The sequence below is a fragment of the Alligator sinensis genome, unplaced genomic scaffold (assembly GCF_000455745.1).
Source record: "Alligator sinensis unplaced genomic scaffold, ASM45574v1 scaffold189_1, whole genome shotgun sequence".
NCBI classification, from domain to species: Eukaryota; Metazoa; Chordata; order Crocodylia; family Alligatoridae; genus Alligator; species Alligator sinensis.
In genome coordinates this window covers 343,156-359,693 of record NW_005843009.1, presented here as the reverse complement: position 1 = coordinate 359,693, position 16,538 = coordinate 343,156, and the positions used below count along the sequence as shown (strand labels likewise).

Sequence of the window (16,538 nt, the reverse complement as noted above, 5' to 3'; positions counted from 1 at the left end):
CCCCCCGCAAATGAATTTGTAGGCAGCCACAAGATCACCTCTCAGCCTTCTTTTGCAGAGGCTGAAGAGATCCAGGGCCCTCAATCTCTCCTCGTAGGGCTTTGCCTGCAGGCCCCTAACCATACGAGTGGCCCTCCTCTGAACCCCCTTTGAGGTTGTCCATATTCCTCTTGAAGTGCAGCACCCAAAACTGGACCCAATATTCCAAATGTGGCCTGACCAATGCCTTATACAGGGAAAGTGTCACCTCTCTGGACCTGTTCATCATGCGCCTGCTAATGCATGAGAAAGTGTGGTTAACTTTACTGATCGCTTTGTCACATTGATGACTCATGTTTACCTTGGTGTCGGCAATGACTCTGAGATCCCTTTCTGCTGCTGTGGTGCTGAGAAAGTCATCCCCCAGCCTGTAAGTATGCTGGTGATTCCTTTGCACTTTTCACTTATCTTTGTTAAACTGCATCCTATTCTGTTCTGCCCACTTTTTCAACCTGTCCAGATCTACCTGGATTCATTCCATACCCTCTAGTGTGTTAACTTTACCCTATAATTTGGTATCATCTATGAATTTGGACAGTGCTTTCCATGCCCTCATCCAAGTCGCTGATGAAGCCACTGAATAGCACAGGTCCAAGGACTGAGCCTTGTGGGACTCCACTGCCCACATCTTTCCAAGATGATATCAACCCATCCACCACCACTCTCTGGGTGCGACCCCTAAGCCAGTTTGCTGCCCACCTGACCGTGCAATCATCTACATCACAGCCTCTCAGTTTATTTATGAGAATAGGATGAGATATCATATTAAAGGCCTTCTTAAAATCCAAGTAAATGACATCTACCACAACTCCTGCATCTAAGCATTTTGTGATCTGGTCATAAAAAATAAACGAGGTTAGTCGGGCAGGATCTACCTGCTATGAATCCATGCTGGTTGCCCTTCAGCATTGTTTTTCCCGCTGGACTCCCACAAATGTGATCCTTAATAATTTTTTCAAAGGTTTTCCCAAGGATAGAGGTGAGACGAACCGGTCTGTAGTTACCCAGATCTTTCTTCCTCTCCTTCTTGAAAATAGGGACCACATTGCCCCTTTTCTGGTCCTCTGGGACCTGACCTGAGCACTGAGAATGCTCAAACAACCATGCCAGTGGCTATGCTATGAAACTGGCCAATTCCTTTAGCATCCTTGGATGAAGATCGTCCAGGCCTGCTGACTTAAATGCATCCAGTCCTTCCAAGTGCCTCTTCATGGAAGGGGATCCCAAGCTACACAGTACCTTGCAGGGGACCACATGGTGTAGCACAGGGGTTCCAGCACAGCTCAATTTTAATTGCTCCCCCTTTCAGCACATCACTGTACTCTGATGGTCCTGGGAGGAGGTCTTAATTTACTCTAGCAGTAGTTCCCTCCATCCTCCCCCACAGAGACACCAAAACCTAGTGCAAGGGATGATAATACATACAGCAGAGTAGCACCTCTTCTCACAGGCATGGATGACATTCCTCTCCCTTCCAGCTGGCATCTTTTACCACTGATATACACCCTCTATGATTCCAAGCAGGCATGCCACTGCTGTGTTTTGCATACCCTAATAGCTTGTTTCTTTGTGGGGGCATGTTTGGGGTCACCCAGTAACATCACCTTAAGCAAGAACACAGGACCCTTTATTCCCCTGGCAAGTTTGTGGTGCAGGTGGTCTGTGTGGAGGGGAAGTGGAGGAAGGTTGAGGGATTGGTATGGTAAGGTACTGGGACTGTCACCATGTAGGAGCACTGATACTTACCGGAGGTTGTCTCTCCTGTGGCTTCAGTTAGTAAGAGGCGGGCAATTATTTCAGGCAGAGGGCCGCTTACCAAGTTTTGGCAAGCTGTTGAGGGCTGCATGGGTGCTCCGCCCCCTGGTCACCATCTTGTGACCTGAAGTCCCGTCCCCTAACCCCTGAGCTTTGCCACCAGAAGTCCCTCCCCTTCCCCCAGAAATACTCTGTTCAGCAAGGTGTTTTGCCATCTCAGAACCAGAAAAATGCCAAATTATATTCTAAAAAGCAAACATCTACAGCATTCATTAATTTGATTAGAAAAAATATTTTTGTACTGATTGCCATGTGTTTATATAGGGTACACACAGGTGATTGCACAAAAGCTTAAAATGAGGTCTTACTCTTGTATATTGTGAGGGGTGAATATAGGTTTGTGGGGGGCTGTGGGTGTGTGGGTATGTGGAGAAGGGTGGGTCTGGGGTTTGTGGGGGCCTGTGTGTGGGGGGGAAAGTGGCTGGGGCATGTGAGGGGGTATGGGGTCTGTGTGTATGGCAGAGCAAGGGGGGTGTGGGTGCATGTGTATGGTGGAGTGTGCATGTGGGACTCACCTTATGGACACACACACACTCTGCCCTCTCTGCACACACACCCTCTGCCCCTATGCTCACACACACACACGTACCTGTGTGGCCTCATGCTCCCCAGTCCGGCAGTGCAGCCAGGAGCCACCTGGTGCCAGAGCAGTGGGGGCAGGAAGAGAGTGAAATGGCTGAGGGTAGGGAAGGGCTGTGCTGCTTAGTCCTGCTAAGGGATCCCCTGGGTTCTACTGCCCCTGTGTCCTGTCAGCTTTGACAGGCAGCCAGAAACAAATAAATATTAATTTACTAATTTTTTTTAGGGGCCTCATAGGCCAGATAGAATGGCCTCATGGGCCAGATCCAGCCCATGGTCCATAGTTTGCCCACCCCTAAGTTAATTTGATCCTGGGCATTGTAAGGAAGAGGATCAGTTTGTTGCATGTGGTAGTTTGGTTAATCTACAGTAAGGCAGAAAAGGACCTGTGAATTATTGTGAACCGTAAACTGAATGAGCCAACAGCATGCTTTTGTTGCAGAAAAAAATCCCATTACATTCAGGAAAATTCAAGAAAAGTGATTCTTCCACACTGTTCAGCACTAGTGAGGTGTAGTACTTGGAATGGTGGACCTGGTATGTCCAGTTCTGAGCACTACACTTGAGGAATGAGTGGATGAATTAGAAAGTCCAGCAGAGAACAGCAAACATAATTAGAGGTCTGGGAAATAAGATTTACAAGGAAAAGCTGAAAGAGCTAGATTATTTAGCTTAGATTAGACATCCATAAGAACTACTTCACAGTTAGGGCGGCTAGGATCTGGAACCAACTTCCAAGGGAAGTGGTGATGGCTCCTATCCTGGGGGTCTTTAAGAAGGTGCTCGATGCCTACCTGGCTGCGGTCATTTGAGCCCAGTTTTCCTCCTGCCCGGGCAGGGGGTCGGACTTGAAGATCTACAAGATCCCTTCCAACCCTACTTCTATGATTCTATGATTTAGTCCATAAAACAGAAGTGAAGCAGGATTTAATAAGTCTTCAAATCCCTGAAGGGGGGTTGTAAATTGTATGGTTATAGACTACTGTATTTACTTGAATCCAAGATGAGTTTTTCTTCTTCATTCAACATGGTGGGATGGGAGCCCCTCATCTTAGATTTGAGTACAAAGGGGGGTGCAAAGTGGGGTGAAGCAGATAGCTGCTATGGCTTTGACTCTGGCCTAAAGCTTGGGTTGGAGCCAGAGTCAGAGCTGCAGCAGCAGCCTGCCCCCCAACAGATTCTTCCCCCTGTGGCTTCTGCCCTCTCCCACCTCTATCCCTCTGCTTACTGTCAGGCCAGCTCCAGCTCCATTCCATCCCAGGCCACAGAGCACATGGAAGTTCAAGCCCCTGCCCAGCCACGCAGCAGCTCCAGCCCCACAATGCTGCTGTGTGGCTGGAAAGGGGCCAGAACATCCACATGCTTTATGCCCTGGGAGAGAATGAAGCCTGCATCTGAGTTGGACTAGATGACCTCCGGATGTCCCTTCCAGTTCTGCTTGTCTATCAGCCTATAATTCAGCATTTTGGACTTCATACAAGACTGATGTCAATCATGTTTGTACCCCAAAAAGCTGTTTCAAAAGTGAAACACTTATATATGGCCTGGTTGTGGTAGCTCCTTTGGAAGGAGCACTGGGTGCATTTGTTGCACCAGATGGAAAGGAGGTCCATTACCTCTATCTTCTTGCAGCTGGATAGATTGCTTTACAGATGTAACAGAAGAGTGTGCCATTGACATTTTGTATGTAGGTCACCAATGACTCACTCAAGAAGGGCCTTCACCACAGTCCTATTACAATGAAGACCATGTTCTCAGAGTTGGTGTTCACGCCCTTAGATAATAATGCATGCAATACTAACTCACAAATGTACCGACTTCTGTTTCTGAGAAAGTTGCAGCAAGGGGGAAAAAAGAGAAAATAACCGTAAAGAAAAACAAAACTACTGTTAATTAATGAATGTTTAATAGTCATATCTTTTTTGAGACAATTTTAATGTTCAGGTTTTTAGGGTATTGTTAGAATATGAAGGGAAAAGTGCTAAATCCAGTTTCTTTTTATAAGCATAATTGGCATAAACAAAATTCAGCTTATTTACTAAAATAATACTTATTTTTATCAGATAAGAGATGAAGTGTACATATTACATCTTTACCCATTTTTAGCTTATTTATATAGGTTAATTTCAATGAGAAAAAAAGAAATCAGTGAATTTGCAATATGGCATGCCTGAGTCTTTGTCCTAAACTGATGCCTAGTGATTATTCTTATCCTAACTGTGAGTGACTGGGCTGGATTTCTTACTGCCTGCTTCAGGAAAGTAACACTTTTTTGTTTCTATAGGTGGGCCTGGGTCCTGCAAGATGCTCTAGGAATTGCCTTCTGTCTTTACATGTTGAAAACAATCCGCCTACCTACATTCAAGGTATGGAGACATACAAAACCCTGAATAAAGGGCCAGCTCGTACATGGTGCATAAAATGGTAGTTTGTAATTAAACCAGCACATATTGGTTGGGAAACATGTTTCTGCTTCTAAATTTGTTGGGGGAGGGAGGGGGATTTAATTAATATAATGTAGGCAGAGACGTTTAAAAAATGGTTTGTGACATGCTATTTGAACAAAATCGGGCGACCTCTGATTCTGTAGACTTGGCTGCTGAAACAAAATAATCTCTATTTAATCTCTAGTAGTTTTCCAGTGCATTGATTATGAAGCTAGAAGGGGAAAACTATGATTGTCTAGTGTAACAAAAGCCATAGTGCTCTACTGAATCAATTCCCATTTGAACTGGAGCATACGTCTGTTGAAAAACTTCCACTCTTGATTTAATCACCTCCAGCAGTGGAGAATCCACCACAATCCTTTATTAAGTAGATCCAGTGGCTAATACCCTCACTGCTGAAAATTGGGTGGCTTATTTTTAATCTAAATGTGCCTAGCTTCAATTTCCATTGATTATGCTGGAAGTGTTAGTTAGACCTTTGTCTGTTAAGCTGAAGAGCCTTCTTTTATCACATTTATGTTGCTAAGCAGATATTTGCATGTTTGGGGAAGGGGCACAAAAATAGCAGCAGCCACTGCCCTGTGTACTGTCACCACCCAGGACACAGAACTGGCTTCTTACACCTCTCATCACCACTTAATCTTGCATTGTTAAATAGAGTAGACTGAGGTTCTTCAGTTTCTAAGAGAAGAAAAATCCTTTAGTTTATTCTTGTGGTTCTTTTCAAAACTCCACAATTCATCTAGATATTTATAGTATTGTAGGACTCAGTACTGGGTACAGTATTTCAGTGGTAATCACACCAGTACCGAATGTTTCATTTTCTCCCGTATCACATGCCCCATTTTCCCAGAAATTAGCTCCTGTAATTTAGGACATGTATATTAAGCAAGGAAATTGCATTAGTGGCCAGCATTGTGCATGCTGCTCAGCTACCACTGAGCACACTCCCATGCTGAGGCTGAAGATGGAGGCTGGAAGCTGTGCATGCTCCTGATTTTTTCGGATGGAGCCACGCTGTGCTTGCTCCCAGGCTATGGATGGAGCTAAGGACTGTGCATGCTTCTGGGCTGGGGCTAGAGACAGATCTGTGTTTCCAGCCTAGCTGCAGCTGCTGAGGTATTGGCTCTCAAGAGGCTGCCATTCCTGCACTGCTTCTAAATCAGCATCTGGGCCTGGTTCCCCTCTTGCCCCTCACCCCACCACCCCTAATAAAACTACTGCTGGACTCCCACGCTGCCAGCTGTGGACAATAGGAGCCCCGCATGCTCACTGCACTGCCCCTATGCAGCATGTGCAACATTACTTTTTCTTTTCCCCAGCAGAGGATCGAGCTGCACAAGCTGCTACTGACTCAGCTCAGGTGTTCCCACGCATGGCTCCATTGTATTTCCTTGCTTGCCAGCAGCATAAGCACAAGCAGACATAATAGAAGGGAGCAACAACTGTGGCAGCTCAGTTAACCCCCTTGCTGCTGGCTTTCCTTCAATAAAGTTAAATGGGGAGGGGGAAGAAAGGGAGAGTAACTTCACATATTGAAGGGACACCTTCAAGCTACTGCTGGGACAGGCCTCTTCTGCAGATGCTGGTACTGAGGGAAGACTTGTCCGCAGCCAGCCAGCAGCTACAGGGTTAATGAAGTAACCACAGTGTTGCTGCTCCCTACTGCAGCTGTCCATGTTTAGGCTACTGGCAAGAATTTTTTTTCCTTCACTCCGCCTCCTGAAAACAGGATGCATGTTTTATCCAAGAAGGAAGTGGTGACTATGCTATGTGAGTAACTACAGTAATGTTCCTGCTCAGTGTTCCCTTATTTGTGCATCCAAGGATCTCAGTAGCCCCTTCTGGTCATGGGTATCCACCATGAGCCTCAGACCTTTTCAGAGACATTGCTTCCTAAAATAGAGCCCCAAAAATTCTGGGGTATTTTTGGTGAAAATAGGGTAAAAACACGGTTTTCAGGAACCAACTGTGTCATAAGTCTGAGGACTGCCTGTAAACTAGCCAATTTAACTAGGACTAAGTAAGAGGAGCCCTGCTCAAGGCATAGGGCTGAGCCCAATGTTGAGCAGGGCCAGGTGAAGCACAGAAAATTCATACTGATCTCTGAGGGCAGTCTCCCCAACTGGATAATCATTTCTTCCATCAAGGTGTGGCAAGCAAAACAGCAGGGTGACACCCAGGGAGGCCAGAGTGGGGGCAAACAGGACAAATGTGGCTGCTAGGGAGTACCATGGCTGCCTCTGAGGCGGGTCCTCTACAGGTGAATATGTCATTAGCTCAGTAACCACAAGCAAAGGGATCCACATCAGATTAGCAGGTTTCAAGGGGGTACTATGGCTGTTCTGCATCCCTGTTGGACTCAACTCAGGGGCTTTTGACCAGTTGAATGGGACTGGACTACAGAAATCAGGACTGTCCTGGTTTGCCTGGGACATATGGTGACTGTATCATTGTGATGCAGGTGCACAGACAAGTGAATGTGGTTTTCGGCTGCATCAACAGGAGTATTAGGTATAAGACACCGAAGGTGATAGTGTCTCTGGGCACTCTTTACACATGCTCTGGGGATGGAGAGATTGATGCTTTAATTAGAGAGGTCTGAGAGCTGCTTTAATTAAAGCATCACAGTGTCTCGTGTATTAAGATGCCGTGCTTCAAAATGGCGATGGGGGTGCTCATTCAACAAATTAGTTCAAGTACCCCTGCTGCCATTTTGAAGTGCAGGGATGCTGATACACGAGATGGCTGGAGCGTGGTAAATACCATGCAACAGAGCAGCCTCTGCGCTTGAGTACAGGCACCTACCGTGTTCAGCACTGGTTAGACCTCAGCTAAAGTATTTTGTACAGTTCCTGGCTCATTTTAAGAAAGATGTGGAAAAAAATGAGGGGATCCAGAGGCAGGCAGCACAACAAATAAAGGAGTTAGGAAGCAAGCCATACAAGAAAAGGTTGAGAAAGCTTAGTTATGTTTAGCTTGGGGAGATGAGATCAGTGGGGGACAATAGCAATTTCCAAATATTTGAAAGTCTATCCTAAAGAAGAGGGAAAGACCACAGCAGTGGTTTTATACTGCAGCAAAGCAGGGTTAGATTAGATCAGGAAAGATGTACTTACTGTTAGAACAGTAACGCAGTAGAATAGACTGCCCAGGGGACAGAGGCATAACTGGGCAGTTCTGCATTTTGGGCTATTGCTTGTCTGCTGGCAATGGTTGGGAGACCGGCACAAGAAGGTGCTATTTTTGCAGCAGCCCCCCAACTTGGCACCTGCAGCTGGTGCACAGGTCACACATATCCCCAGTTACACTACTGCCAGGGCAGTTTTAAAATCTCCTTTACTGGAGGGGTTTTTAAGAGGAGGCTGGATAAACATTTAATAGGAATATTATTCCTGTATTTATTTAAGGAAGTGAGGTCCCTTCTAACTTGGTGATTCTATTATCTATGATTCTGTGTACCTGCAGAAACTTGTGGAAAAATTAATTACAAGGGATTTAGTATAATTGCATATTTATAATGTAGTAGTGCAAAAAAAATGGTTGGTCACATAATTCGTTACAAGTTATCAATATTCTTAAAATTGACTTTTACTATTCTTTTGCTTCCTTTATTGGTTTTCTACAATTCCTTCTCTTCTGTGTTATAACAATTACTAACAACTTCCTCTTTCTTCAGTTTATCTATCTATCTATCTATCTATCTATCTATCTATCACTTTTTAGTTTCCTTTAGTTCTTAGGTTCCTAGAGCCAAACAAATGAAACCCTTGACCAAGTCTAGCCATGATGTCTTTCTAGTCTAATCAGCTGAGTTGGATTATTTTTCTAGATAGACATTAAAAATGTATTGAATTTTTATGTACAATCTACTGCCCTTTCCATTGTTGCCATCATATTCCTTTAGACCTCTGACTATTACCCATAACTTCTGAGAGAGAAAAGAAAAGAAAATCTGTAATTCTAAATTTCAGTCCCTAAATACAGTTCTTCTCTACATCTAATCCAATCCTTAAAATGTTTGAGAGCTTCAGTATCAAAGCTTTAATTTGTCTCTGAAGATTATGTACCAATTATGCACATTTTCTTTATGATGTGTACATTGTACTTTTTAAATGCTGACAGTCTTCACGTTGTTTGGAATGCACAAACAGGCAGGGAGAATGCAGTGTGCTTTGCTTATCTCGAACCCTCAAGAAGGGTTTCTGCATTACATAAAGACTGCCTTACAGCTTACTGTCCTACAGCCTGCCTTTCATTCTCATTTCTAAGGGTAATGCACACATTCTTTTATATGTTGTGTCTACATGATCATTCTGGTTCAAACTGAACTTTCTCTCTCATTAAAAGTAGTTGTAATTAGCGACATTTCTCACAGGATTAGAAAGATGGGCGTTTTGACTTTGTGCAGAACTACCATCAGTGCACAGTATAGTTTGGTCTGAGCAGTGTTGCTATCTCAAGGAATTTCTACTGCCTTTCATACACAGTTCCTAAAGAATCAAAGTTGCAATGTATTTAAACTTCACAAAACAAACAGATTTATTGGCATCTTTCTGGAAGTACTGTATAATTTTGTATATGAAGATCACTTCCTTAATATGCTGTGTACAGTGGGACTGATCTTTCTTTGTGATATATTTGTGCAGTGTTGACTTAAGAGAAATAACTGAGTGGATTGAATAATTCTTGAAAATGTTTGATGCACTATTCTTATACTGCTAACTACAAATTAATCTCCACCAGCTAATGTATAGTATATACAATATCCACTGAAGCTCTTATCTTTTCCCCAGGGCTGCACCTTACTCCTGCTGGTTCTTTTTATATATGATGTGTTCTTTGTATTTATCACACCTTTCCTGACAAAGGTAGGTAAAGTCGATCTACAATCCAAATTGCTTAAAGAGCAGAGTGCGCCCAACAGAGTACATTTGTGTGCGTTCTTAAATTATTCCAGACCTGCCAGTTGACATGCTAGCTTACACTTTTCCCTCTTTCTTTCAGACTGGGGAGAGTATAATGGTAGAAGTGGCTGCAGGCCCATCTGATTCTGCTACTCATGAAAAGGTACTATATGCATTTTGAAAATATGAAACTAGCACTCAGCTCTTAATCTGTCAACTTCTCAAAGGGTCAAACAAAGACCTACTGAAATAAAGTTACTAGGGCAGCTAGTCTCAACCATTTCAGTTGGAAATATAAAGTGCTGCAGTGCTTTATGGGAATCCAATGCATTTGAAATGGCACATTTGTAAAGCATCTAAGGGTGGCATTCTGTTCTTTCCTGGTCTGTTTTCTGGACGTATATAGGTCATTTTTAGTACTTCTGCACCCAGAAGGCACTTTTGTGCCTTCATAAAAAATGTTAAGGTGGCACAAAGTGAAAACAAACAGACATCCATATGTTCTGTGGCACCACCAATGCTCAAATGTGTGGCTGCAACAGAAGGTAGTAGCAAATTGGGCTGCTATATTGCATTCCCATGTTGTTTGCTTATGGCAGAAGGGCTTGGGCAGTGTGAAGCTGCTGGTGTTTTCCAGCCTTCCTGGAGCAGAGGCTCCTCAGGCTTGAGGAGACCTGCACACGCCAGGAATTCCCGGGTAGGATCAACTCCCTTAAGCTTTTAGAGTACTTGCCTCCAGAGACATCTGTGTAAGCGGGAAAAGTCAAGGCACCTGCTAAAAGCCTTCCCAAATTAAAGTCTTCTAGTGCATCTGAAAGACATCCAGGCTTGTTCTCTGATGGGCCTCAAGTAGGAAGGAGTTTAAAAGCTATGGGGTGACTGGCAAGAGTAACCTTCCACGTAGTTTTGCCAAATGAACTTGGCACGCACATAGAATTTGCAGAAGGTTGTTCTTGGCTGATCTTAGGGATCACAGTTGAACACGAGGGAGAAGATAGTCCCTTACGTATATAGGAATCTCTGTTCTTCTAAGGTCTTTATCGGTCAAAATCAGCACTTTGAATTGTGCACAGAAAATTGTTGAAGTCAGTGCAAACTGTGGAGCACTGAAGTAATGTACTCCTGGTCACCTGCCACAGTCAGAAAGTGAGCCGCTGCCTTCTGCACCAGCTGCAGCTTCTGAACTGTCTTCAAGGACAGCCCCAGGTAGAGCACATTGTAACAAGGTTACAAAAGCATGAATGATAATGGCCAGATCAAAACCCGAATCTGGCTTTCTCACCAGATGGATTTGGTGAATGGTGCTCCTAGCCATTGCAGCAGCTTGGAAATTCAAGTGCAGTAAAAGGATCCAGCAGTTCCCTCAGGCTGGGAACATAAGTGACAAGGAGAAGCTGAACCCTTCGTTGATAAATGTTTCTATCCTCTCCCAAGTTATGAGGTCTGGCAGCCACCATTACTTTTGTCTTGTCTGGTTTCAATTTCAATTAGTTTACCTGCATGCAATTCCCAACTGGAGCTAGGCACTAGGTAAGAGTTGAGACTGCATGGCCTAGGTCAAATGAAGAAGAAAAACAGAACTGGGTTTCACCAGCCTATTAAAGGCATCTCACTCCAGGTCTCTGCATTATCACATCCAGTTACCTCACATACATATTGAACCAGAGGGGCAAGAAGATGGAATCCTTGGGGACCCACAGGAGAGGTCCTGAAGCAATGATAAGCACTCGCCCATCACTGCCCTTTGGAACCTTTCTACAAGGAGAAAATGGAACCAACTAAGAACAGTCCCACAAATAAATGCATGATTACATAAATGCATTATTAGTATCTCATGGTCAACTGTATCAAAGGCCACTGAAGAATCTAACAGGGTTATTGGAGTACAGTTTCCCATGTTGATCTCCAGGTAAAGTGTATCAACCAGGAGCACAAACACAGTTTCCTTAATATACCAAGAATGAAAGACAGAATGATGGGGGTTCAGGAATCTGATACCATCAGATGCTCCTAGAAGTGGCATGGAACCACCTATTCAGTTACCTTTCCCAAAAAGAGAAGATTGGAAGTGGAATTGGAAATAGCTAGATGGGAAGTCACCATCACAAGATGTTTTTTTTTCCCCCTCTGAGTCACAGCCCAACAATTGCAGACTTAAGAATGGCTGGCACCTTGCTTCCCAAAGGGAGGCATTGATAACCCCTTCTAGCAGTGGCCCCAACCTCCCCCCATCTGGCTTTTACAAGCTAGAATAGGCATAGGTCCAGTTCACAACTGGATACATGTTTCCCCCTCAACCTAAATACATACTCTGCATCAGTGAGCCACAACAATGAAATTGATCCACATAGGACAGAGAAAACCAGGCTTCCTCTACCCTGAACTCAGATTTTGTAGATAAACTGGTAGCCCCAAGACATGCTGGATATGAACACTCTTGTCTGCAAAGTTGTCACAAACTCATCACAACAGGGTTGTAGCTGACTCCGTTTCCAGGCAGAGATAACTCAGATTTACCTGTTCATTCACCACTTTGAACAGTTCCACTGGGTGGCACTTTGCAGAAGCAGTGGCAGTGGAGAGGAGCTTCTTTGCTTTTGCCACTGCCATGGCATAGTCCTTTAAAAGTGATCTATGCTGCAGTCAGCTAGCTTTGGCATAGTTCATGAGCCACCTGGGTTCAAAGCATCAACCTTCCTGCTTTAACTGCCTTATCACCGCTATATACCATGGGGATCTGTGCCACTGCAGGGGTAAGAATGGACACCTGGGTGTAATTGTGTCTGTGAACCAGGTCGTTATACAAAATGGTAGAATATTAACAACGTTGTCAAGGTCAGTGAAAAAAGAGTGTCTCCCCCCAGAGAGTTCTTGAATCCCACCAGCTCCAGCAGTCTCTGTGGGCAGGCCAACCGAACTGGTCCACTCCAACAGGGGCCTCAGCAGACAGGGATTTCCATCTTTGTAAGGTTAATGGTCCAACCATGACAGTATATTCTTATTGTTCAGAATCCCTGTTTCTAAGAAGGTATAAAATATTAATTCCAACTTGTGTCCTGCCTCACATACCAGTCCAGTTATTACCTGGGAAAACAGCATGAGTGCCACAGAGATCATGAAGTCTTGCTTCAGCCAACCTTGGTGTGCATGGTGAAGTCACCCAAGCCATTAAGACTGGGTTTTCTTAACACCACTTCCAGGACCAGCTTGGCTAGTTTAGTCATTGAATCCATGGTGCAGTAGGGTGGTTGATACTCCAACAGAATCCCCAGTCCATCCCCAGCATCAAACACGAGGTAGACATGCTCCATGTTGGGCAAGTTAGGCAGTAGATACCTTTTATAGGGTAGATTTTTGTACAGACCATTGCTACTCTGCCTCCTTTCAGACCTACAAACTTAGGCTGATGCTGCAAAAAGTACCCAGCTGGCACCACACCTGACATACAGTTTGGTGGTTAAAGTGTTGTACTGGGAAGTAAAAATGTCCTAGTTCAAACCCCATCTGGGTGAGGGGAACCAGAACCTTGAACCTCCAGCCTCCCAGGTGAATGCTCTGGCCACTGAGCGATGGAAGAAGAGGGATGTATGTACACACACCTCCACCCACCCTATGGGATGAGAGAGGGATATTTACACACAAGCACACACACACTGAGGTATAAGACAAAAGAGGGTTGTGTGTGGGTACACCCAGGCTGAGCCATGGGACAAAAGAGGCATGCACATATGCGCTCAGCTGTGGGACAAAGTAGGAATGTGTGTACACACATGCGCACATGAGCGTGCATGCACTGCTGTATGGGACAAAAGAGGGATGCATGACGCAGCTTTTCTATTTCTGAGGCTAATTCCAGTAGTTATCTGGGGGCTATGGCTGCTATTGCATATGCTCTGGTTTACACATTAATGTAGCTATCCAATATGCAGGGCCATGTTTCTAGAATTTATATACCCCTGGATATGTGACTACCATAAATGACAGTTTAGATGACCAGGAAAGAATAAACTGCCACCCTTATACTGTGTACTTTCTGTGTAGTTGGCTGTTATGTTTTAAATTGTAAGCATTTCAGTGGAAAGAAATTCATTTGCTGTTTGTCGAGACTAAAATGATGACAGCCGTAAATATGGGTAGGCGTGATTAAAAACAGACAAAAAGATACTGGGTACTTCAGCTGGAGGCTCTCCTTTTAAACATGCCAAAGTGAAGAAATTTTCTTTTAATGCTGTTATTAATCTTGTCCTATTCTGCTTCAGTTTTGTAGTTCATAGGGTACTTAAGATCACCAACTGTTCCAGAACATCTGAAAATACCTTTGCAAAAATAAAAAAATTAATTAAGATACAACAGCAACCTTTAGTCAGTCATTTTGTGGCTGTCAGCATGGCCATTGGGCATTTCTAAATGAGTTTATCAACTTACCTAAACATCAGTGACTTCTCTTAACTAACGCAGGAATTTGCCTGTCTTATGTAAAATTAAGTTGGATTAAATGTAGAATAATTTGGGTTTTTTTGCCACACTAAAAAGCTTAGTTTTGTACTGGTATTCAGCTGTTCTGGGTCAGTGCCATACAGCGGTTAAATATATTTCATTAGTGGTCAGTAAAATGAAAAATAATGCTCATACAAATACATTCAAGCATTACTTATGTAATAGATCTAGGAATGACAAGAGGGGCTTGCGCACTATTCAGTAAATACATAAGTGAAATTCTTTATAAAGCATGTCTCTCTTGCTTTCAAGCTCCCAATGGTCCTGAAAGTTCCAAGACTGAACTCTTCACCCTTGGCTCTTTGTGATAGGCCTTTCTCACTCCTAGGATTTGGAGACATCTTAGTTCCAGGTATTTCTGTTTCTGTTTACCAGACACCAAGATATAAAAGAAAAAGTTCTGATTGACCTGTCCCCTTTCTCCCCCAGCTTTCAATTCAAGTGGTAAGTTTGAAATGACCCTTCCTTATCTGGTGTATTTATTAACACAACATTGTTTCCTCTAGTTTTGCCCTGTTTCCTTTTCACAATAGGAGAATTGCATGAAAACAACATATATTCATTTGGTGCTATGTTTGAGACTTTCATAGGGAGAGCAGTTAAGGAATTTAAAGGAATGAAGGTGACGGTGGTTGGCCATCCTTATATTTATCTCATCTAATGAAGTTGTATGTTTTCATAACCATATATTCTGCTAAACTCTTAGCTTTTGTGGTATTTGATTGCATTGGGTCCCGTGGGGTAATTTTTTTTTGTTTGTTTTGTTTTGTTTTTTTCCTAATCTTTCATGAGTTTTAAATTTGTCTTTTTTCAATGTCATTGGTTTGAACTTTCTTTGGTTTGAAATTAATCCAAAAGACTCTTTAAAATTTCACCAAAACTTGCATGTTTGAAAAAAAATACCCTGGAAGAATTTGTATATACAAATAACTATATTCTGCTGTTGATGAGTTGCCTCAAGACTGATTTCTTCTTTTCTTGACCTTTTTGAGAACCAAGTACTAAATGGAGCTTCATGAAAATTTACACAAAAGGTGTTAGCATTTAATGAAAAAAAGTTTGTATTCACGTAAGAGATCCTGCTATTGGATATTTTGATCATAAATTAGGTATCTTTTGAGAGTATTTGCATTGACAAAAGCATTAGTTAATGCCAACTGATCTATAATTATTAAGATACAAGCTATAAATTACTGCTATATACGCTAATATAGAAATCTAAATACATGTAAAGGATATAAATTATGTACGGTTGCTCTTGGCATATGCACAGTTGCTGTTGGTATAAATATTGAATTAATGAAGCTTTTACATTATGGACTGTCTTTTGTAACTAAAGGGTATGTATTTAGGGTATGGATGGATATAACATTTAAAGCACTTTAAGTAGTTTAAAAGCATACACTTTTAATAACAGTGATGATACACAGTGTGGTAGCACTACAAATTGACCCAAACTGTATTGAAAACAACTCTGAATGAAATAGGGATAATTTTGAAGTGCTTCCGGTTACGTTGTTCTCCCTGCTAAAGTGTAATTGATTAGCCAAGCAGCATCCCATAGTGCTTTGCTTCACCATCCTTCCTCCTCAGTGACCCCTCTGTGGCACACTCCCAGTTCTGCTACTCTGGAGTCACTGACCCTGCATGTAACATTTGAAAAGCTTAAGTGTGAAGCAAGCCGTTGCCAGTATTTGCTGGACCGCTCACTCACCTACCACTACAATGATTGGTACTACAGAATGTCTGATGTCAGTGAAACAGTCCACTAACTGAAGGCAAGCCAAAGTCCTCTACTTTCTCTCCAGCTGGGGCACAGAGTCCCTGAGAAGGAACCAGTAAAACCAGGCTGTTTACAAATGAATTGTGGTGGAGATGGCAACTCGTGGAAACAGTCTGGACTTGCATCATTACCAGACAAAGACAAAGGTCCTAAAGGCCCATTATAAGAACATTTGGGATACTAACTGGGTTTTGGCTGCCCAGCAAGTGATGTACTTATGCTATGAGGAGCTATCTCTGATCGTCACTGGGAATCCTGTTTCACCACTAACCATGGAGTGAACCCAGAGCTGTCTGACAGCTGTAATGGCAGAGACCAGGAAGAGGCTCTAGCCCTAAGCACTTCCTGCTGTTTGGGACCTCAAAGCAGGAAATGTATCAGCCACTGGGGAAAGACAGATCAGATGATGCAGACATTGAAGAGGAGCACCCAGCTTCCTTTTCCCCATTCTTCCAGTGCCAAGGATTTAGC

General features: G+C 43.3%; 1 protein-coding gene across 4 annotated transcripts in view; it reads left to right on the top strand.

Moving 5' to 3' along the window:
• SPPL2B (signal peptide peptidase like 2B) overlaps nucleotides 1-16,538 on the top strand; it is a 126,127-nt gene that overhangs the window by 65,982 nt on the left and 43,607 nt on the right. For 3 of the 4 annotated variants that reach the window (XM_025193057.1, XM_025193055.1, XM_025193058.1), the window contains 4 exons: nucleotides 4,718-4,799; nucleotides 9,677-9,751; nucleotides 9,888-9,950; nucleotides 14,537-14,636. In XM_025193057.1, coding sequence (XP_025048842.1) covers nucleotides 4,718-4,799; nucleotides 9,677-9,751; nucleotides 9,888-9,950; nucleotides 14,537-14,636 — 320 coding nt within the window. The remainder of the gene's footprint in view (nucleotides 1-4,717; nucleotides 4,800-9,676; nucleotides 9,752-9,887; nucleotides 9,951-14,536; nucleotides 14,637-16,538) is intronic. The other variant, XM_025193056.1, reaches the window with a different exon arrangement.